We start from the raw sequence: 24,208 nt of genomic DNA on the forward strand, positions 1-24,208 counted from the left end.
GTCTTGTCATGGGACAGTAAAACACTCCACAAAAATCAACTCATGAAATTCTTTCAATGGTAGGGGACTCTCTGTCTCTGTCTCTGTCTCTCAAACACACACACACACACACACACACACACACGCACGTACGGACACACACTGTTATTGAGATAGATCTCTCACCTTTTTTACCTACTCCCTGCTCTCTCTGTCTCTCTCTTTCTCTCTTCCACTCACTCCCTCTCTTTCTCTCTCCCTCTCTCAGGCTGGCGAGGTGACACCTTGTGTGCAGTGTGACACTGTGCTGTCACCTCCCACTCCCAGCATCACACCTCTGCCCCCTGCTGGGCCAACCACGTCACAGCACCCCAGACACCCAGCAGGCCTCTCCTCCTCCCCTGGCATGCGAACTGGCAGTCTTTACAGTCACTTCTACATTCTCTCACTCATTCAGCGAGACTCATATACGTTTTCCTCTCTTTCTTACCATGTCTTGTCTTTGTTTTTGTTTTGTTTTTTTTTTCATTTTGTTAACATAACATGAATCTTTTCAGTGGCAGTGTAGGGTCATACTCATCTATTGTCAGTCCAAAAGATGCCAAATAAACTGGATAGCAAGAATTTTCCTTAAATCTAGATTGAAGAATAAATGTTATCACATGAAACATGAAGGAAACAGTCCCACATCAACCCACCGAGCTCGTCTCAGGCCTCTGTGTCCCAGCAGTCAACTGGGTTTGGCACAGTATGACACTTGAGATCACCTAATTGGAATGGAAACCTCTACATACAAAAAAAAAAAAAGGTCACCTCATTTGTGTTGGGGCTTTATTTTTTACTTTTATCACATTCCTCCTCCAAACCCTTAGTTGTTTTTTTGCCTTAAGTCCAAGCACTGCAGAAAGGGAGATACGCTGGCAGTGCCTCTGTATTTTCCCTTCTCTCTGGTAGGTGAAAAAAAAAAGGTTTAGGAATTGGGTTTTGGAATTGTTCCTGTCCAGATTTGCACGTCAATGTAAGACAACACACTTGGCAGAGATCTGCACTCTGCTGAGTGACCTCCTCGAGTCTCACTTGTTCTTATGGGGTGAAATTTAGTCAGTAAGGCAGTTTTATAAGTTTCAGGGTTATAAATGATATCAAACAAAGAGGCTTTTGCCACAATTTAGGGTGTTGCTAATTGATGGCCCTCTTTTGCATGCAACAGCCTCGTCTGAATCCTCATCTAAGTGACAAAACGGGGCTTGATTTGCTGTCTCTCTCTTTTTTCTTTTACACTGAGAAGAAAAATGATCCAGGGTAAGATAATTCAATCCCAGGTGTCAATATTTCATTTACCAGACCATGATAAGTTCAGGTGATGCCAGATGAAGTTTGCATGGCTCTCTAGTCGTGTTCTGTACCGGTGTGTGTTTTCATACCTACATGTCGCTCAGGAGTCTAAGTCACTCTGCAGGTGTGTGTGCATGTGTGTGTGTCCAGCCAGGCAGGGCAGTGGCGAGTAGGGACAGAGCGATTGAGATATAGAGCATTAGCTGGTGTCAGGAGTAAATTAGAGGCCAGATCTGTTTTCTAATCAGAGCACAAGCACCGTGTTAGAGGAATTAGGGCGACAGCTGCTGGGAGCTTTTTATTCCTCTCTCTCTCAGCCAGAGACAGGCAGACCCCAGCTCAGGGACCACCTCTTTACCACAGCCACCTGTCAACACCGGTGTGCGTGCATGCGTTCTTGAATGCGCGCGTTCGTGTGCATGTGTCCCTCCCCCATTTACATGCACACTCACATACATGTGTGCACACATAGGCCCGCCATACTAGCCTGCACACATGCTTGCACACTCACTCGCACAAACACCGTCTGGTACACTGACCTCCCTCCATCTCTGAAATTAATGACAGTGCAGGTTCCATGTGCATGCAGCCATTCATGGTGTGTTTATGCTTTCCAGCAAGTGTGAAAGGCCCTTATGAGATATCAAATTTAGATATGGTGGAGTGGTGGGCGGCCTCGCATATGTCTGTTTACTATGAATCCCAGCTAAGGCCGCAGCGGCACATCAAGCAATTCGCTCGCCGCACCAGCTCTGCAGGCAGGCAGGTAAAGAAGATCACACCAAGTGATCTGTCTGAAATAAGACAATTAATTAAAAAAAAAAATCCTTTACAAGTGCTTTACAAAGCAATGAAGAAAAACACAGCAAAACAAAAAGATGTCCATCTCGACAAGTTATCTAGTCATGTAAAATCTTGTCTTTCTCAAAACAATTAAAAAAAGTCTGCCAAAGGTATGAGATAGTTCCACTTGTTCCAATGCAGCTTCATTTGCCTCAGGACTTTTTTTTTTTTTCTGGGATTAAGAATAATTTTGTTTAAACAAGGCAGATGAGCCCACTAGTATCAAGAAAATGGCACTTGATTCAAGTTGATTAACACTGCAAACAATTGAGATTATCTCATTCCACTAACAGATTCTACTTATTTTAAGATAAACAACCATTTACAGCTAAATATGAGACCAGATAGCTTGCTAAGACAGAGATTTTTTTTGCGGTGTAAAAAAAAAAAAAAAAAAAAAAAAAAAAAAGAGTAAGAGCAGAAAATCAATGTAAACAGAACAAAAAAAATACATGACAAGCCTGTGAAAAGGACTTTTAAGAAGTCACTTGAAAAGATGATACTTAATATGACACTCAGTGTTTGTGTTTAACAAAAATCGAGAAGATGCACCCCTATTTTTTTTTTTTTTTTTGTTATTAAACATTCAAGCTGTTCATAAAATAATAAAAAAAAAGATGGCTGATAAATTTAAGGATGATTGATGATGCCAGGGATGAATAAATGGGCTCTGTGGGCTGGCTGGACTGACTTTACCCAACAGGAATTTCTGGTGGGCCGGACTGTAGGAGGGTGAGAGGTGTGGGAGGTGGCATCGAGATTCACACCGTGTCACACACTTGCTATGGAAATGTCATCACTTTTTTTTTTTTTTTTTTTTTTTTTTTTTTGCATAAGCGGGAGCTACATAATCTTAAAACACCTCGCGCGGATTGCCATTAAATAACCCGAAAAGTCTTGGGGTGTGCGAGCTGGAAGAAGAGTCGGGGTTCGCACGGCCCGCTTCCTACCTCCAATTTAGGTGACAGTCTTGTGGCTTGGAAGGCTAATTTGCTGTTGGCTGAAGTCTAACAGAGAAACACACGCACGTACTCACCAACACACACTCACACGCACACACACACACAAACCTCTCCTCTCACTCTTGCACATCCCACACATGTGCGCTGCCACACAGTGTCATAAATAGACAGACAGTGCCAATCTGAGGCCTGGATGGGAGCCAGCTCTGCAGCAGCTCAGTAGTTAAATTATTAACACCAACTGGGAGAGAGACAAAGAGAGAGGAGCGGAGCAGGCAGCAGCTCAGCGAGGAGGAGAGGAGGAAAAAGAGGAGGTGAACGGAGACAAGAGAGGCAGATCAGGGGCTGAGAGGGGTGAGCAAAGGGGAGCCGTTTAGGTTTTGAGATGGCTTGAAAGGTGCGTGAGGATGGAGTGGGCAGAGAAGAACAGGAAACAGTCTGGCAGGAACACGAGAAAGAAAATTATTTTAATGGTGTTCAACAGAGGAGGAGAGTCTTGGATGAACACCGAAAAACAAGGGGACCGTGGTGTGTGTGTGTGTGTGTGTGTGTGTGTGTGGTAAAATGTCTGTGAGAGGAAGGTAGCGAGGTAGATGTGGAGGTTTTCGTGGATGGCAGTAGAATACTAATGGTGTGTGTGTGTGAGTGTGTGTTGGGGTGTGTATTTAGCAGTGTGAGGGGAGGGGAAAAGAGATGGAGGGAGATCTGGGGATGTTGGTTCTGATCCAGAGAGTTAATGTTGCGCTCATTGATGGATAGAGTGCCAGCCATGAGGCTCCATACCCACACAAGATGGATGGAGCAGGGCTCTCTCTCTCCCTCTCTCTCTCTCCCTCTCTCTCTCTCTCCCTCTCTCATGTTACTGCTCTAGTTTGATGTCGCTCACCTTCCCTCTCTCTCCTTCAAAGCTAAGTAGTGATCAGATCAGAGAGCTCTGCCATAAAGCCACCATCACATCCTAAACTGCCACACGCACGTGTGTGTGTGTGTGTCTGCATCTGTGTATGAAAGAAAGAGAGGGAGAGAGAGAGAGAAAGAGAGAGAGAGAGCGGGGGTGTGGATGTGTGATTGTATACATTAACAATGAAATAATAGAGTAAGTGGCACAGTGTGTATGAATATGCGTGTGTGTGTGTGTGTGTGTGTGTGTGTGTGTGTGTGTGAGGACATGCAACTTGTGAGTTACATGAGAATCCCAAAATGTAGTTGCAGTAAAGCTGTAGTCTATATGTTAACCATGTGCGACTGTGCAAGTGTGTGTGTTGTATTTATTTACACACAGGACTAAAAGCTTGACTGTTATGTCTGTCCCCCCCAAGTCTTACACACACACTCACACACACACGCACACACACACACACACACACACACTCCCTCCCTCTTCCTTCCCAAGCTTCCTTCTTTCTGGCGGGGGCATCGGGGGTGAAGTGATCTGTGCGAAAGCCTCCTGTTCTGCGCGCCGCGCGGCTGGGGCAGAGTGGGATTGTGGGTAGCTGCTGTCGGCAGGGGTGTGGGGGGGGGGTGCAGAAATGAGGGTGGGTTGGGGGAGCGGGGAGGGGGTGGGTTGCCGGGGCGGGCAGCAGCAGATGGCGTGCCACACTGTGAGGGCCGTCGGCTGGCATCCAGAGGAGGGGTGGGGTGGGTGTGGGGGTGTGGGGGAGTTGGGGGGGAGAGAGAGGGAAGAGGGCTGGTGGTGGTGGTGGTGGGGGGGGGGGACAGGGATTGGAGGGGCACTGCTCCCAAAGTGCCAGCAGGCATCAGGGAGAGAGAGAGAGAGAGAGCGAGAGAGGGAGAGACAGACAGAGAGGCAGAGAGAGAGAGAGAGAGAGAGAGAGAGACAGAGGTGAGGGGTTTTGGTGGGAGACAGGCTGGTAGACAGGAAGCCCGCAGACTCCGAGATTAGAGCTTAAGCGGGGCTCGGGAGCGGGATTTCACCGCTAATTGCATCCACTGAAGAAGAACCAAAACGACAGATTTGTCTTTGAACCCTAATTCACGGGTGACTTTTGACCTTTTCCAGTTCCGCGCAACGTCGCTGGGCGTCTGCGCCGAGGGATTTGCACACTTGGCCAGGCAGAGGTCCTCTGTTGGCATATTGTTGTCTGAGGATTGCCACCGATGTGGCATGAGGTTGGCATGTGGAGGGCATAGGGTTGGCATATGTACTGTGAGGAGTTGACACAGGGTCTGCTCTGAAGTGACATAAGTTTGGCAAGCTTGGCGTTTAGGTGGCATAAGACCGGCCCGGGATTGGCACTGGGTTCGCGAGGGGTGCTGAATGTATTGTGTCTCTGGAAGAGGTCACGGCTGTGTGTGTGTATGTGTGTGTGTGAGTGTGTGTGTGTGTGTCCACGTTTATGTGCATGCATCTACCTCTGCGTATGATGCACTCGGCTCCGGGGCTGCAGGTCTGTGCATCGCATCCGCTTTGAAACTCTTGTCACTCTCACCCAGGAGATGACACGTGGGACCTAAATATTTTATTTGGAAATCTTTGTCATTCCACATTCATACATGCAACGTGGCACACTGACGCTCACCCACATCTCTCTTTGCTAGAAGACACGGCTAAATGCATCAGTGCATCGACCCACACAAGATTTGTTTATTTGCTTGTTTGGATCCCCACTAGTTTGCGACCAGAGAAGCAAATATTCGTGAAAAATAACACAGAAACATGCAGGAACATTTGCTCTCAGGCCATTCAGGTTGATTTGTATACGGGCCTGTTTGTGCCACTGCAGCCAGTCGCCTCCACGTTGTGTTTTGGGTGTGTTTCGGCGTTGTTCGAGTTCCAACTGTACGACCCGCGCCAGGTGTTGCGACTTTGATCAAAGGTAATGAACTTGAGACGTGGATGTAATGTGGGTCATGGTCTCCGGTGCCGCTGTGGAGGTGAACGGGGCTCTTTGTATTCACCGCGAGTGCTTCACATTACCTGCAAGTATTGTTGAAAATGAGTCTCTGTCTCCTTCTAATTAAGGTGCGGGTAACAACCAGCACCTTCAGCAGAGCATGCACATATGCAGACAGACAAAAACACACACTCACACACACGTATACACCCCCCCGCCTCAAAAAAAAAAAAAAAAAAACATACGCAGACACACACACACACATGCACACGTACACACAGACATCAGAACCCGCTGCTACTGCAGAGAAGGGTTGAACAGATGTTGAGGAATTTAAGATGCAAACGGGAACTGGGACTCCCCCCCAACACCCCCCCCCACCACCACCACCTCCCCCAAATACACACACTCACACACACTTTCGCACTCTCTCATACACACATACACACACACCCACACACCCATGAATATACATATATTGCACACATACAAAAAAACAAACACATCAGCTACACCTTTCTAACACAATCAAGCAGTTTTGTATAGTGCAGTTACACCACACATGTACATGCACACACATTCAGGAAAGCAGACACACACACACACACATGCATTGTGGCCCACATCCCCCTCTAGGCTGGCCCTGCTCATAAGGGGCACCATGTGGCACTCTATTCCCTCTGGCACGAGGCACCGACTCTGCCAGGTCTGCATTGTCCTCTGCCCGCTGGAGAGCACGCGCCCAAACCATGCCCCCTCTCTTCCTCTCTTTATTCCTCTCTCTCTCTGTCTCTCTCTCCCCCCCCTTTTCTCTCTCTCACTCCTTTTCCTCTTGTTTACCATAGATGTACTGAGATGGATGGCATTTGCTTGCTTTTGGTCTCCAAAGTGCGCGGAAACTTAAGATGAATGGGCGTGTGTTTGTGATAGTGAGGCTGATGGAACACAGTTGGGAAATCTTGTTCCTGTGGCAAACGGCCATGCCTCATTGTCTCCCTTTGTTTTCCGCCAATTTTTAAACCTTTGCCCAATTGAAGTGGTAAATATTGTCGTAAAACGCTGGCTTAGCTGGTTGATCGTTTGGCTCGCCATCCCCCCCCCAAAAAAAGGAGAGGGGAAAAAAGAATAAACTGCTTTGCTGATGCCTGTTTGACGACTCATTGCTCACTATGTGCCACTGATCGATTGGCTGATCCCCTCACTCATTTGTTCATTGATTCATTCTTTCAAGAATAGCAGTGTTATGCTTTTTTCACACCACCAAAGATCTTGGAAATACACCTCCCAGGTGAAGTTGTCTGTTGACACTGATCCCTGGTCAAATTTTTATGTATCCTAACCTTAACCAAAGCGTTAGTTACCCAACCACAGCCTTATTTTTATCCTTATCCTTATCCTTATCTTTAACCCTAACCCTAATCAAACTGTTTTACTTGCCTGACTTAAAATGAACCTTAACCCTAACCTTAACCAGCACTAACCATAACCATTGATTCGAAAAAGGATAGAATCAACACTGTTTTCATGTCAAAAAACCAAACCCTGAGCAATTACATCTTCCACAAAAGTCAGCTCTGCAAAACGACCCCGATTATGATCAAATTCCACTCTGCTGGGTGTAAAAGTTCAGTGTTCAGTCACTGTTTCTGGAGCATCATCAACAAGGAAACAATGGAAATAAGACTGTGACCCCCAGTAAGTCAGTTAATGCAAGGTAAAAACACATTAGTCTATAAACAAAAATACAAAATGCTTTTAGATAAAAGTACTATCATATTATATTTATATTGGTTTGATACTACATAATGGACTTATTGGACTTATCAAGGCCTAAACGCCCATATAGATTGAGAGGTACAAGTCCCCCCCAATGTCTCCCCCAAAAATATTGCTGGAATATATTAGCAATTCAATGTTCAGGCATTCCCAAAATGTCTGTCCCCCCCAATGCTGAAATGGTGGTTTTGGCCCTGGGACTTATTATGGCAGTAATTAATGTCATGACTTGTCCTTTTGCAGCAACAAGAAGTAGAAGAGGGAAAATTGGATATAAATAAGGGCAAATGTTGATAGAACTGACAATTCAAACATGGACACATTAAGTAGAAATGGGTGTTGAATGTGAAAAAAAAGCAAGGATTCCACCGACGACAAGATGTGCAAAAAAACAGCAGTGGATCTGTCACATAAAGACAGTGTGAGACGCTGTGAGAATTGTAAAATTGATAGAAACACTGTGAGATGGAACAATTAAAGGAATATGAGAGCATTTAGAAAAGACAATAAGAGGAAAGCTGCAGCTTACACACAGTGAGCGCAAATCTGTGCTTGTGTGTGAGCTATTAGCGATGCATCCTCGGTGGCAGAAAGTTCTCCGTGACAAAAGTAGGAAAAGTTAGACGAGGGAAGCTTCGGCTCCTCGCTTCTCCTCTCTGGCTCCTCGGGGGGGAAGCTGCTCCGTCCCTCCCTCCATCACACAGCTGCTCTGAGGAGAGCGGGGCTCCATGGGGCTCTGGGTAGCCTTAGCTCTCTGTGTCTGGGTGAGAATTAGCCAGCTTTAGTGCTTGCCTTTCCTGGTAATCTCTTAATCTGGCCAGGCTGAGGAGAACGGCTTTGGGGGAGAGATTGGTATGTCAATCCATGTCTTCACATCTCTCTTGGCACCGCGAGGCACACAGCACACGGAAAAGATGGGAAAGTTCTTCCTTGCCTTAATGAATTAGGCCTCTTTAATTATTTTGTTTGTTGAGAGAAAGCAATATTAGAATTATGTGTCGTGTCTCCACTTAAAGGTGCAATGCATGCCATTTCAAACAATATTATAACAACTGCTTTTGTACTTTGACTCCTTGGTATAGTTACCATCAGTGGTGGAAGTACACAGCCCCATTACCTGAGTCAAAGTATTGATTGAAATATTACTCCACTACAAGCGAAGGATGCTCAGTCAAATTTTTACTCGAGTAAAAGTACCGGAGTACTTGCTTTGAAACATAATTTGCTGTATTATTTTCACGGTGCATTTACAGAAATCCTCTGAAACCACCTAATGAATGCAGTGACTTGCTTGCAGAACCGCTCTGCCGCACAAATGAAGAAGGGAAGTGACAAATCCTTCACTCAAACTGTCAATCTTAATGCTCAATCATCGCATCAAACGGCAACCGCTACAACCTCAGACGACTTCATTTAACATGTTCATCAAGATTCAAGATTCAAGAACTTTATTTGCCATTTGTGCACACACACATACACAACAGTCAAGTTAAAAAGACACAAAAAGGGCACATAAATCTATAAAACACATACTTTGATAAAAATAAAGTGCATAAACCCCTATATAAAAAGGGGGAGAGGTAAACATTGGAGACAATATAATAAATACACTAAATAAAGAGATACACTTACTTATCTGAAGTGAAACAAACCTTTACACACCTCAACGTGCCTTCTCAGGTTGGACGATGAGCTCTCGAAGGCAGAGATGTGGTTCGTTCACGGTAAACCCAAACATTTTAAACTATTTGGATTGAACTATTTTTGCATTTCTGAAATCTCAAACATTGACTTGAGACGTGGCCGTCGGTGCCCTTCTTCAGCTGTGCGGTTTACTTGGAAAGCAGATATCTTGCCTGTGCTTGTTTCACAGAGCTGGATGAAGCATCTCCACTTTTACATCAAACCCATTTGAGAGCAGGTGCTGTGACTGTTTTTTTTTTTTTTTTTTTTTTTTTTCTCCTGTGAGGAGCACAGCATGGGGCCATTCATACTTTAGAAAATAAAATTATTCAACAGCTGACTTCAAAGCTATGCTGAAAAGTAACGTGTACAACATAGTACAACATTAGTCTTTGAGATGTAGAGGATTAAAGGAATAAGTTTAAAAAAAACAACAACAACAACAACAAATGTCCAAGTAAAATGCAGATACTTGAATAATGTCCCTCAGTGCAGTAATGAAGTAAAGGTACTTTGTTACTGTACACCACTGGTTACTATAAACAATTTAAAGATATTGTTTCTTTGTTCAAAAGGTTTTATCTTTAGCTTTAATGAAGAAGATTAATATTTTGGTGCTGACTTTTCACCCTTTTCTCTCCCTCTATCATTTGCCATTTCAGATTCACAGTGGTAGATCAGTGCCGCCCTCCTGTTTAATCCCCAGTAATCAAATAAACACTTCAAAATTAATGTCACAATAGTTTATTGGTGTTGAAATGTTACATATACAGTGGTGGAAAAAAGTTTTTGGACACCCCATGCATTTGTGAAATATTGCATTAAGAATCACTCTCAGGTCTTCAAGTGCAATTTCTTTTAGTACAGTCACAGCCAAAATACTAAACAAATCCTAAAAAAGCCATTAAAAACTTAAAATTGATTGGTTCCATAAAAATACACAAGAAATTTTGAGTATTGGGTCATTTTGGTACCAGTGATGAAGGTCGTTCTTTTTATTAAAAGACACAATTTTTGTTGCCAAGCTTCGTGTCTATATAAAGCCAGCACATTTGAAAGTTTTTCAGACACAAAAATGGCTAAAACAAGGAACCTAACGCAGGAAACACGCCTGAAGATAAAGATTCAACTGTCAAGAATTTAGTTTTGTTCGTTTTTCTTGTAAACAATAAACAAAAAATATAATTTGTATTTGTTTGTATCTGTCTAATGCAGCCACACCTTTTGAAACACAAAAAAGATTTTTTCCACAAATATTTCATGATAATATTTGAGATTGTGTAAAATTTTAAGGGTGTCCGAAAACATTTTTCCACCACTGTAGTACCTTGACGTAAGTGGTGGATAAACTGATGGGGTCCAGAAGGAATATTGTAGACTGAATTCTCATTTTCTTTTCCTTTTTTTGTTTACTTTGGTGCCCATCTGAAAAATGTATATATATATTTTTAAAAAAATCACACCCAGGCCTCAGTGGGACGGCATCTGTTTTTCAGAAAAAGTTTCCGTAGGACGACTGACATTTGATTTATGCAGTTAAATTACACGTCTGCTAACGAGCTATGTATAACACAGCATCCGGGGATGTTAACATTATAATGAATGCACTAACACAGGGCTGAATGAGGGACAGCGTGGTCGTGATGGCGTATCGACATGGTAATGAATGGCTAATGTGCTGGTGGAGAGGAAATGCTAATGCCATCCTAATTCCCTTTTGCTCAGAGCGGGGCACTGTGTCCTGAGCCTGTTAATCTGAACCTTTTAAACCTTTAATCTGGTTATAGCTGTCTAGAGAGGGTCACACGCCGTATATGCACACACACACACACACACACTCACACACACACACACACAAACAACCTGTCATCGCCTTGTAAAGCACTAGGCCGTACCTGTCATACATCTCATCTCTCCTTCTCTCTCCCTCTCTCTCTTGGAGACACATGTGACATATTGAGCGCCTGCAGCGAGATTCTTCCCCATGAGCGGCATTCCAGAGCAGGACGTCCCAGGGGAGCATGGGAGTGGGGCTGGGCAGCGGTGGGTTGGGTTGAGGGAGGGGGAGAGGCGAGGGGGGGGCTTGTTGATGGGAGGCAGCGAGCGGTGTTTGGACTTGGGTTGACACGTTGTGGCTGAACTTAGCTGAACTGAACTGGTGCATTGTGGGGAGCCTGGCCTCAGCATCGGTCATGCCACCCACCCATACACCCTCCTGCCACACCGAGGCCCAGTCTTGTAGGTGAAGACTGATTCGAAATGATATCTGTTGCTTTGCAGCGCTCTTGACTCCATGCAGAATTTACAAAGACCTCAGCGCTTGGATGTTCACACATCACGATGGGGTTTGTTTGGGAGTGGAAGTGGGAGCGTAGATCCACGCAACACCCTCACGTACGCTGACCTCAATTTTGTTTTGTTCATGTGAAGCGTCACCTACTTTGAACTTGAACCGTTTTATGTTCATTTCCTGTTCGGTCTCCACTGCAGCATGTAGCGAGTGCAGCTATCTGGGCCTTTCCACGGCGAGCGTTGATTGCATTTCCCCCCCCTAATTAGATCAGAATGGGGACTTTGTGTGCGTGTGCCGAGCCTCTGTGTGCATGCATTTTTGTCACATATTATCTTATCATTTTTCTCTTTCTCGCCCCTCGTCCTCGGCTCCTCTCTTTCATTCTTTCTGTCTGCCGGTTAATATTTCATTTGCTCTGCAGTCGACTCAGGCTGGTACATTAACCAGCGGTGCCAGTCAAGCTCTCTGCTTGTGGCTGGCTGTATAAAAATAAACACACTCTAGTTGTAATGAACAGATGTCACAGAATTTAAACGTGCACTCACCACCCCCCTCCTCCACCTCCCGTCTCCCCCGCACCCCACATCCTCCTCTTTTCACCCTCCTCTCCCACAACTCCCCCCTTCCCATTCCCGTTCACGCATAAAAGCGCACATGCATGCACACATGGCATGCAGATAGGCGATCACGTATATTCACGAATGCACACACACACACACACACACACACACACACGCATGCAGAGGGCACTTCTCATGCACTTCTCCAAAGGACCCGTGCAGCGGAGAGCAGAGCACTTGTCCACATGAGCACAGGCTCTCTGAAATGTGCACTGACATGAGTGTGTGGAGAGCATATGCACACACACACACATGAAAACTCGTACACCCTCACACACATATTCCCATGTGAGCCTTCCCTGGCACATGGATGGGCACAGCAGACACCGTGCGCTTCTGCCAATCACTTTTCCTCTTTCCGCATCTCACTCTTCCTCTCTTTAGCTCTTTCTCTCTGTTTCTTTTCTCTGTGTGTGTGTGTGTGTCTGTCAGCGGGGTAACACTGCGGTCATTTTACACACTATTTTCATGAGGTCCTCCCATCTACTTCCCATGGTCCGCCTGCCATCCCACAATCCCCAGCGGCATCATCAGAACCCATTTTGGTAGTGCGAGGGAAGGGCTGGGCGTGAGTATGTCTGCGTGTGTGTTGTGTGCATGTGTGTTGTGTTTTGTGTGTGTGTGTCCATCCCCCTTGTCACTCCCGCTCTTTTCCCACTGAGTGTGTGCCAGCTCTCTGTGTTTGCTGGCTGACAGGACCGAAGGAGAGACGATTGTTCTCCACGTACCCAGAGACCCTCTCCTGCCAAGTCTGGGATGAAATCCTTTCTATAGCGCTAACTCCTCACAGTCGGGCCTCTCACAGCAAAACACACACCATTACTGCTCTGGGTGGGAGGGTGATACCATGCTAAAAGTCAGTCAGATACACATAGGGTTGCTTTGTACCCACACTCCCTCTCCGCATGTCATTTATCCTCGTAATGAGTCTGAAAAGTGAACTTATCTGCCAATGGGAGGTGATCATTCGCGTTTTGCCGCAATGCAAATCCCCTTGCTCGAGGAGTTTTCTTCAATGAAGTGACATTATCTCAGTACCACTGGAGAGAGAAAGCCATTCTTCGTGAGGGCAGGGCATTGGAAACAAGGGAAATGATCTCACCCTGCTGATTTTTTTTTTTTTTTTTCAGGGGAAACAAGATCTTAAGGTGGACTTTTTTGCAGTGCAGCGTGCCTCTTTTGCGAAAGCAGACAGCAGCGGTGAAAGACAGCGCAGGTTGTCCCCTTGAAGGCAGAAGAGGTGGGCTAAAGGAGATTAAAGGTGACGGAGAGAAAGGGAGCAGGGATGAAGGAGAGGGAAGAGATGAAAGGAGAAGGGGAGAGGTGCGGAGGTCGTCCGGGGGGTGATCAGTGAGGTGGATGCGATGCCATCTGACAGGTCCAGCTGGGAGACTGCCCGCCCCCCAGCGCTGCAAACTGGTCAATATGGAGGCCAATTACTGCTGCCCATGTGACCAGGGCATCATCCAACCCTATCATAACACACACACAAACACACACACGCACATACACACACACGCACACACGCCATCTGTGCAGACCAGCAACGACCCACACCTCCCCCCTCTGATCCAGTTGCGTCCCCATGCACACTCCTACTTAACCTCCTAAACATGGGCCAGCTACACCCCGCCGCCGGACCCTGCAGAGCATACCAAAACTGGGCCTCCTCCTCCTCCTCCTCCAACCCGAAGACGACGGAGAGCCGTCGAGAAGGCCGCGGAGTCTGCCTCCTCCACTTTCCGCTTATCCTACAACTCTCGGAGTACAAACTATCCCCCTCGCCCCTTCCATTGTACACCTCAACATCTGGCATCACCCAAAACCTGCAAAACCCTATCTGGATCTGGCCACCCGCCAAAGGGCCTGAAAGACCTACCTGGCACTCACCCGACTCTCCACCTCTGTCTTTTCGCACACACCAACCACACCTCGGTTCCTCCCTGCCCCCCCCTACACTCCCAGCCCCCCTTGCCCTCCTTTCCCCTGCCCTCCCCTGGCTTGCCCTACCCCTGCGGAGGCCCTCGCCCCGTCGTTTCTCCCTTGGCAGGACCTCCAGCGGTAGCGCGTTCTCAGTTTAGCTCCTGCCTCATCTTCTGCCCCACTGCCCGAGCTGCACCGTGCCCCGCATTGTGTGATAACAAACAGATGTTGTGGAATTTCCTCTGAATGGGCTGCCAGTGACAGCCCCGCTCCCTTGTCTGGCATTGGGTTGGAGGGGTGGGAGGGTGGAGGGGTGGGGGGCTGGGGTGGTAGTGATGGTGGTGGGTGGGGGGGCAAACTGGCATACAGTCTGGCGTCGAGTCTGCAATGCCGAGATTGGCCGAAGTGTGTTTTGTCTGCACGATTGTTTGCACCGTATGCATGTACAATGTTGTAGTTTTTCTGGGTATGCATATGTGTGTGTGTGTGTGTCTGCATGTATGTGTGTTGGTGTGTGTGTATGTAGAGGAGTGGCGGTGGCATGTACAGCGTGTGTGTGCGTGCAAGTGCAGGTTCCAGAGAACTGCCATATTTGGTCCCTCACAAAGTGTGTATGTGTGTGTGAGCATGTGTTGTTCGTGTCCTTGATTCTTGCAGATTTGTGTGGACATAAATAAATTATTCAAGTGTGTGTGCATGTCTTTGCGTATGGGGCTCATGTGTGTGTGTGTGTGTGTGTTTGAATGTGTTGGGGGGTTATGGGTGTATGTCTGTGTGTGTCTATCTTGTATTTTTTCATCGTCAAAACTGCCTGTCCTTTTCATTTCAAACTGTATTGCCTCATAGTTTGTTTTTTAAGCAGTGACAGATTGCAAATGCTCATAATCGCTTGACCAGATTATCTTTTCCCCTCTGCCTTGAATACAGAGCGCTTTTCCTCCCTACATGCTTCATGGCCACATTATTGTCTGATATTTGTATTTTGCAAAACACTCTGTAATTATTTTTGCTAGATGGTTAATTGGAATTCACACCATAGTACTTGTGACATTTTGATAATCGCACTATTGACTGTTATGTCGGACAAACACTCTTGATTTTTTTTTTTCCTCCTACCAAGTTGAGTGAGAAAAAGAGTGGGCATGAACATGATAATTTAAACAGCGAGATTCATTCACTCACTTTTTATCTTGAGTGGAGCACATACTGTCACTGGAAGTTTTATTTTTATTCATTTATTTATTTATTTGAATGTAAGGCTGGTTCAGAATGTCTGCAAATGCTGCTGACAAGTAAAAGGTTCATTCCCACATCTGGGGGCCACAACGTAGGACCAAAACACTGACAATGATTTCTTAAAGCCAGTGGTAACATATAAATTGATGGACATATTATCTCTTTGGTTTTGCCAGGTGTTGAGCCAAACATGATTTGAGAACTGCTGTTTTGATTTAGTTTACACAAATCTGCACATTCCTTCACATTCATTATCACCTCCGATGCAAAGTCAACAACTATCAGCACACTATATGCGTATATGCATGCCTGTGTGCATGTGTGTATGTGTGTATGTGTTAATTACAGTTCAATACATAATTGGTGTGTTGTCATGTTCGTACGAGGTAGGTGCTGCACAGTTACACACACACACACACACACACACACACTTTGTCATCATCTCTGATTACTATTTTTTTTTTTTTGACTATAGAAGAAAAAGAAGAAAAGCCTTGTCAGCTGCTGCATTATTAAGAGATAAAGGCTTTCACTGGCTTCAGAGAAGAAAATAAGCTTGCAGACATACAGACTATTGTGTAACAAACCTGTCCTAATTATTAAAACACTATTTTTGTTTTGCCACACTTAAAAATAATAATAATAAAATCAAAGTCGACCTTTATCCTTTTTCATTTTTTAAAAAATGTGGGGAAAAGTCTGGCTTTTTTTTTTTTTTTTTTTTTTTTAAACTGGAAGCTGCACCTAAGATAAGCTTAGGTGTGTGAGGGTGTGAGTGACTGTGTGTGTGAGGGGTGAAGGGTGTGAGCTGGGGGTGTAGATTTGTTTTCACATCCTAAACAAGTATTATTAACCAGCCGTCCAGAGTTTCATTGTAAGGATGCACCACGCCGTCTTTCAGCGTTTGAACTCCTGTGCAACACTGTAAAATATACATATTCATGGGCCAACACATCACACACACACACATTAAAAAAAAAAGCCCTACTAGTGCAGGAGCCTATATCTGTGTGTGTGAGAGAGTGTGTGTCTGTGGCAAAAGGGGTTACGCGAGATGAGCGCTCTCGTTTTTAAACGTGCTGGATAATGAACAGATGCTGCAAAAATTAGGAAAGAAACATCGACTCCTCCCAGCAGTGCCACTTTGGCCCGGTGAACTGGCACACTGGCGCACACACTGGGTTGTCCTCTCCGGGGCTCCTGGTGCTGCTGCTGGGGAACATTAAGAGACTTGGCACGGCTCTCCTCCGCCAGCCTGCCAGCCTCTCTCTCTCTCTCTCTCTCTCTCTCTCTCTCTCCCTCTCTCTCTCTCTCTTCGGACTGTGAAGGTGGTAGTGGGCGGGTGGGGTGTTGGGGGGTTATTTTGATAGATGCCCTCTCCCACTGCTGGCTGGCTTCACTTGGACTGGCTCGTCCAGAAATGCATGCAACTTTTTTTTTTTTTCTTTGCTGATGAGGCCAAAATATATAGGCTATGTAGGCCCTGGCTATTTGGAGAAACCTTGATAGTTTCTCAGCTGAACAAAAATGGAATTTCGGACTTGGTTTCAGGTCCTGTGCAGGTCTCTCAGCATGTGGTCTCATTTCCACTGCACCGCCGCACATGTTGAAAGTACGTGGGCCTACTCAGTCATGTAAAAGCTTAAAAGACATGTTAGTGGTTCTATACAAAGCCGTAATGCCTGAGAAGACCTTACAATTTGCTGAAACATTAAAAAAAAAAAAAAAAAAAAAAAAAAAAAAAATCCAGTAAATTACCATAAAACCTTTGTGGCGTTCCTGAAACTGTTGCTTCGATATTTCTGATTTTGAAATATTTCAGACCTTTTTGATTGCACCAAAAACATCCTGCAATAATATTACAAATCTAAAGTGCAGCCTGCCGAAAATGCTTGTGATTCTATGGCTTATGTAGTTTTTTTTTTTTTTTTGTCAAAACTGTCCAGAAACTCCTGTAAAAAAAAAATTACAGTAGGTTAGTGGAGACAATATTGTTCCAGAAAATGCCTGTATGAGCCCCTGTTGATTTTTTAAAACTTGCTTTTCAATGCCAGTGTCTTCAGTGAAATTTAGTTTGTAGTTAGCTCAGGCCTACAACTAATTAATACAGGCATTGTGAGAGAGAAAAAAAATCGACCAGGCCTACTAACATCTCTTTTTCACCGTGCGCAGGGCAAAATAGTCCTGCGTAATGTAAGCTAAATTTTGAAAACGTTTTCCCTCCCTGAGAGACAAGCCTGCCTGACTAAAATCTGATTGGCTATTCGTTCAAATGAAAATTTCTTTTTGTTTTGTAAGTTAGTCTTTTGCACGCTAACGCAGTTAGAGTGATAAAGCTATCGTTTTAAACAATTTGAGTATTTAAAGAAAAAACTATTAAATCATCTCATGTCCCAGGACGGCAATTTTATTTTAATTTTTAGTTTTTATTATTTTTAATGAACCCTGAACTATGGCAAAGTTCCTGCTACTAATAATCTGCTGTCTGTTACCACTGAAACTTCCAAAGCGGCTTATGCAGAGGGAGTAAATTCCTGGAGACAAATTGGAAGAGTGACTGATGACTGCCACCAAATTATTCACCTGTTATTTGGTTAATGTGATAAATTGTCAGAGGTAGCTCTCCAAATGATCAGAGGGAACTTTGGTCCTGAATTTTCCACTGATTGTAATTTTCTTTATAAGATATATTACCCAAAAATGGCTTTCCTGTATTTGTGCTCCCGCTTTGCTCTCCATTATAATCATGAAAACTACAAGATCAGATTTGGGGCTGACTTGGACCGAAGTGCGACGCTTCCCGACACCTTTGCCAAATCCAGTTGACACCCACGGTGAGTCTAAATTTCAAATAAACTCAATAATGTTGTCAGTTATTGTCTGTGTTGCTCGTATTGATATCGGTCACCGTCATTCACTATCCAAAGCCTCTCTGTGTCCTTACAGCAGAGAGCACCCAGGACATTTTGGGGAACATATGGGTCCCGGGGCAGCGCTCCAAACCCAGCCGGGGTGGCAACGGCTGCCCCTTACACAGTGTGTGTGTGTGTGTGTGTGTGTGTGTGTGTGTGTGTGTGTGTAAGGTTTACATAAATAGGCCTATGCCAAACACAAAGACGTATTTCGTTTACATAAACTGTAATAATGTCATGCAAGATCAATTAAAAACCAAACTGGCATCAGGAACAGGCCAACTTTTTTAAAAATGCATTGCTTTCATGCGAACTGTGTGTTTAAAGTTACAAAAGACAAACAGGGGATGGGTAAATACATAATTCATCTCTGATATTTAATGGATATCGGTTTGGAGAGGAGGCTGAAGATCACGAAAATGTAAAATGCAAAGAAACGAATACTATTTGTGGATGAGCATCTTCAACTGACATGATAACAGTGCCGAGAGTTCATTATTTTCTTCATGCACAATAAATAGGAGGAAATATTGCATTGCTTTTCGCGCACTTTAATGTTAATTAGTTTAATTGGTAGTCCAACCTCCTGCAGTGCAATAGGCCCGCATCAAACAATTTAGAATATACAGGGGTGGTAATAAACTATTCCTTTATAGTATTTAATACTATTGTGATGGCCGCATGTCTTTTTTCACCGTTGTCAAATATAGATGGGTAGACAGTATAGGTTCAAACACATATTTTGGTGTGTGTGTGTGTGTGTGTGTGTGTGTGTGTGTCCAGGGGAGATATTTGAGTTCATTTTGAATGACATATCGATTAGGCTGAAGTCATCAACTGCTAAAACGTGCTCGCCGCCTTGTGACGCACGCTGAGATGAAAGAGGAACCTGTAACATTGTAACATTTTCAGATTTATCCGGTTTGCTACATTGTTTCCAAAAAATCCAATTCCTGCAGAAACATTATAACAACGCAGACGCCAGGCGACCCGTCCGGAGCTCTCCGCGGTGCTGAAACTGACTCTCCCTTTTCAAAAAGTGGCTTCTGGCCAGGAAAACATGAACCACTGAAACACTGTGACCTAAATGAAGTGAGAGGTGTCAGTTAATCTGAGGTATCAGTGTGAGTTAGCCTATATATCAGGGTGCCACACAGTCAGAAGTACAGGCCCTAATACAGCCTAGCGACCTTGTCATTTATAACCACTCCACACATTTTGCAAAAGGTTGGTTTCTACGACCCTTCAAAACAAGAAACGCTCTGATGTATTTCATGATAAAGGATGGCATTTCTGCAGTGTCCTTCCTGTCCCGTGTTTTTGAGAAAAAGGCCCCTGAGGGTGTGAAGCCAGCCTGCAGGGAGCTCCTGCAGGTTGTGGCACCAGGCCTGGTCAGCTTCATCTAATCCAATAATCCATAGTCTGGCCACTATTAATATCGGAACATGGTGGAAATAATGAAATGTTTTCTAGAAGTTCTGTTGCAAGAAAGCCAATAGTATAATTTTGATGCCATGTCAGAAAATAATTACCGCCGTTTGCGTAGGAAACGGCATTAAAAAAAAAATCTAATGATCACATGTTTAATGCTAATGATGCCAAGCCTGCACCATGCAGACTATAAATAATCAAGTTACACAGTCTGATTTATTGTCATTTTATTTTACCACACAGTTGGTTGAATACAAAGTTGAAAGACTCATTTTTTTTTTTTTTTTTATGAAAAATGCTCAGCAACACATGGGATCCCTTCATTTCCATAGACTATTAACATTAATTACAAAACAACACAATATTACGTGCAGCAATAATAATAATAATAATAATAATAATAATAATAAACGAATTTAACTTAGCAGGTCAAAAATCAATTGGAAAAGGTTAAACCAAAAACATACAGTGCGATGGCTCAATTAGAAGAAGAATAAAGGGAACATGAAAGAATAAAGGAAAAAAGAGAAAGTCTCATTTTATCTCATTTCGATCATTTTTGAAAATGTTAAAACATTTTGGCCAAATCAGCCATTCTCAATTTCAAGGGTATTTGTTCAGTGTGTGTGTGTGTGTGTGTGTGTGTGTGTGTGTGTGTGTGTGTGTGTGTGTTTATGTGTGTGCGCGCGCGTGTGTGCGTATGCGTGCGCGCACTCGTGTGTGTGCAGCAAAAGTGATGATGCCACATAGAGTGAGAGTCTTTCTGGGCCTTGCCGCCTCGCTTTGTAGTCTTGGTTGGGTTTTGCATAGATGCGAAACGATTGATTTGCTGGAGAACAGATTATCCTAAAACAGCCCAACTAGCACATTTTTTTTCTCCATTCAGCATTTCCCTCTGCACTTCTTTAGCTTGTCTCATTTACAGAAAACACAGCCTCCCAAACCCTCTCATGGATATGCGATGAAATGTGATTTGTACTAGTGTGTCATTATTTTATTTCTAATTCAGAAAAGCACCCACCGACAATGTCAAAGTGTAGCTATAGCCAGTGATGTAGTGGTGAATAAATAGGTGGGTAAACTACAGTATGACCTCAAGTTGGTGCTCATCATTTGGCAAACCAATACGCAAAAATCACTTACATTTTCAGAAAAAGAATTAATTTGTATATTTTTCCGTCCTCAAAAGGCCACTATTATCATATAATTTCGCCTATAACAAGTTAAAATTAGGTGCCACGTAGGCCTACTGTCCACCACATCCCTGGCTATGACAAAAAATAATAATAAAAAATAAATAAAAATAAATACATTACAGAATTCATTAAATAAAAAGCACTAATGACAACAAGTGGAACATCTCTCCATAATGCCTCAGTCATGGCGGGTAAGCTTGTCAAGAAATGTGCTGTGGATAGATTGTTGATTGCAAGGGGACGCACGATAGTTTTTTTTTTTTCTTTTCTTTTCTTTTCTTTCTTTCTTTCTTTCTTTTTTTTTTTTTTTTTTTTTTTTATCATTTTAGTTGTGAAAAAACGCGTTCAGTTCATCATACACGGGGGCCCGTTCGTGGTGTAAGTGCATGTCGTGGTAAGGCAGGACGTTTTCAGAGTGAATGCCGCTCCGGGCCCCCGAGGAGCCAAACACCAGGTTGTGGGCCCCGGTGGGTCTGGGGCCAGGCAGGCCGGAGTAATGCATAGAGTAGTGGTACCCCTTCTCGTTGTCGGGGGACGCAGAGCCTTGGTGCTTCAGGGAAAAGTTGCCATTGATGCACAGGGGCGGGCTGAGGGGCCCCTCGTACTCGGGACTGTTATACTCAGGGGATCCGCTCCCGCCGTACAAGGAGTCGTAGGCCGAGCAGTAACCGTGCGTCCTCAGCGGATGCGAGTTCGAGCCCGGCTGGCAGTGGGGGCTGGAGAGACGCGCACACTGGTACGGGTATGAGTGCATGGAGAAGGAGCTGGATGCGTACCTGCCGCCTTCCTGACACTGCTGCTCGGTTAGGAAGTTGCGGGAGTTCAGCTGCAGGCACCCCGCCACCAGGTTGGTCGTAGGCTGGGAGAGTCCCTTGCATAGCGTCTGGACGTAGGACACAAGATCGGGCCTTTTCCCAGAGCGCAATATCTCCGACAGGGCCCAAATATAGTTTTTGGCCAACCGGAGCGTCTCGATTTTGGACAGTTTTTGCGTTTTGGAGTAGCAGGGCACCACTTTACGCAGATTGTCGAGAGCAGAGTTCAGGTCGTGCATGCGGGTCCTCTCCCGCGCGTTGGCCTTCTGCCGCCGCACCTTGGACCGCTCGATCCGGGCCTGGGTCATTTTGCGCTTCTTGGGCCCCCTTTTCTTGGGTCTGTCTCCCTCTGTATCCTCCTCTCCATCGTCGTCCTCCTCAACCTCGTCGTCCTCGTCTTCTTCCCCGGCGTGCTCGGAGTGCGTCCGGCTGCCTCCCCTCAACTCAGAGGCCTCCATGTCGTCCTGGGCGTCCTGGTCCTCCTCCTTGATCTTGGAGTCCTCGCCTTCGCTGTCCTCCGCCCAGCCGGAGTATTTCTGCACCTCGGGAAGCAGCGAGGGATCACTGAAAAGCCTCGTCAACATTGTGGCTCTGGAGAGGAAATGGAGAAAGAATGTTAAGGATGAGGCCTCAGGGGCACAGGAAAAATCATGAGGATGCATAAGAGTGCAACTCTTCAAAAAATAAATTTTGAACGATTTTGTTTGGAGAACGATTTAAAAAACTGAAAGATGTCACAGGGGATTAAAAATATGCTAGTGCAAACTCAATAGTCTGTAGACAGTCACATCGGAATATATAAAGATACCATGGGGATTAAAAAGTACCAGAGAATTTTCAGGTCAGTGTAAATTCTTCAGACACACTGTAAGTCCCTACAGGATTGATATTATAAGAATATAGTGACTCTTCGTTATTGAGTAATAGATACTAGATGCCAGGCTTGGCCCTTTACTCTTTGCCTAAAGGACAAAGAGTGAAAATTTGTTAAACGCGAGGGGAAATAAATAGATAAAAATAAAAAAAAAAATAAAAATTAATAATCAGCCTTCCATCTAAAACGTTTCGCTGGGCTACAGCCAGACGGAACCCCATTTAATTCCCTGCTGTCATCCGTGTGCCCTGTCGCGTCCTCTCGCAGCGGGTCCCAGCGGCAGGGGCCACATTACAGGTCCCATGGGGGCCCCCACTTTCACTCCTCCTGACGCCCATATACACTCCTGGCTGCATTCCAGCACTATTCATCTACACTATACACCTCTCCACAGAGCAGACGAAAGGGATTTTATTTAATTGATGGGCTATAGCTCCGTTTAAAGTCGTGCTGATTATTAAATTAGGACTACTTATAGACATATCCTAACTCGAACCATAAAGCAGCAGCGTGGATAGTAATTTCAGTCCCAAGGTTTATGCCACAGCCAAGACGAAACATCATCTTCTCGTTTTCACCAGTTCAAAAAGTAAGCCCATATAATTTCTACTTCTGCTATCTCAGCTGTCATGGATCCTGCTTCTTTCATTTCACTAATGTAATAATAATAATAATAATAATAATAATAATAATAATAATATAACCAGGGCATAGACTACTTTATTATTACTGATAATAATAAAAACTGTAATAATATTAATACTACTACTATTACTACTAATGATAATAATAACAATAATAATAAAGTACTAAAAACATTCAATTTTCTTTTGACTTTTTTCTTAATTTAGCTCTTCGTTTTTGTGCAGAAATAACTAATTACAGAAGACCATAGATAACTAGTCAATACTGCATAAAGAACCACACTTCATATTAAAGAAATAGGAAAATACAGTAATTGCTACTAATAAATCCACAAACGAAAAGAAATCGATTACCAGCTGATAAGAAAATGCAGTCCCGGGCCCATAAGAGAAAAAAGGCTACAGAGAGATGAGGTGATCTTTGACAGCTTCAATAAGCCTCCACTGGCTTCCCCCCTCCAACATGTTTCACTTCCCATCTATTATTATAGTGGAGCAGCAGATAGACTTGCAGCCCTATAGTAAGGTAGGCTGTGATGGTTGGTTAATTATCTCGGGGGGTGTGCCAGGGGCAAAATCTAGTTTTTAAATCTCAGGCTCAGGAGGCTTGCTCAATTAAAAGAAAAAAACACAACAACGTTTAATTAACAGACCATGCACCTTACACGAAATAGATTTCACACGTAATCCAGTATGCAAGAGTGCATGATTTCAAAGCACTTTTTAGTCAGCGGTAACCCTTTACAGATGGAAATCGCTTGTATCCTTTTAGCCTTCGTTAATATATAAAAAGCGCAACTCGTGAAAAACAATATCTTGCAAAAGCCCGTG

At 44.4% G+C, this 24,208-nt stretch overlaps 1 protein-coding gene across 1 annotated transcript; it reads right to left on the minus strand.

Annotated features, from left to right (window-relative positions):
* Positions 1–21,369: 21,369 nt before the first annotated feature.
* Positions 21,370–23,969, minus strand: LOC115362976 (neurogenic differentiation factor 2-like). The gene is made up of 2 exons (XM_030057019.1): positions 23,732–23,969; positions 21,370–22,450 (listed from the first exon to the last, which is right to left on the minus strand). Exon 2 carries the CDS (start codon positions 22,441–22,443, stop codon positions 21,370–21,372), a length of 1,074 nt encoding a protein of 357 aa, XP_029912879.1. The 5' UTR covers positions 22,444–22,450; positions 23,732–23,969.
* Between the last annotated feature and the right edge of the window lie 239 nt (positions 23,970–24,208).

Source organism: Myripristis murdjan, chromosome 8 (assembly GCF_902150065.1).
Source record: "Myripristis murdjan chromosome 8, fMyrMur1.1, whole genome shotgun sequence".
Lineage (NCBI taxonomy): Eukaryota > Metazoa > Chordata > Actinopteri > Holocentriformes > Holocentridae > Myripristis > Myripristis murdjan.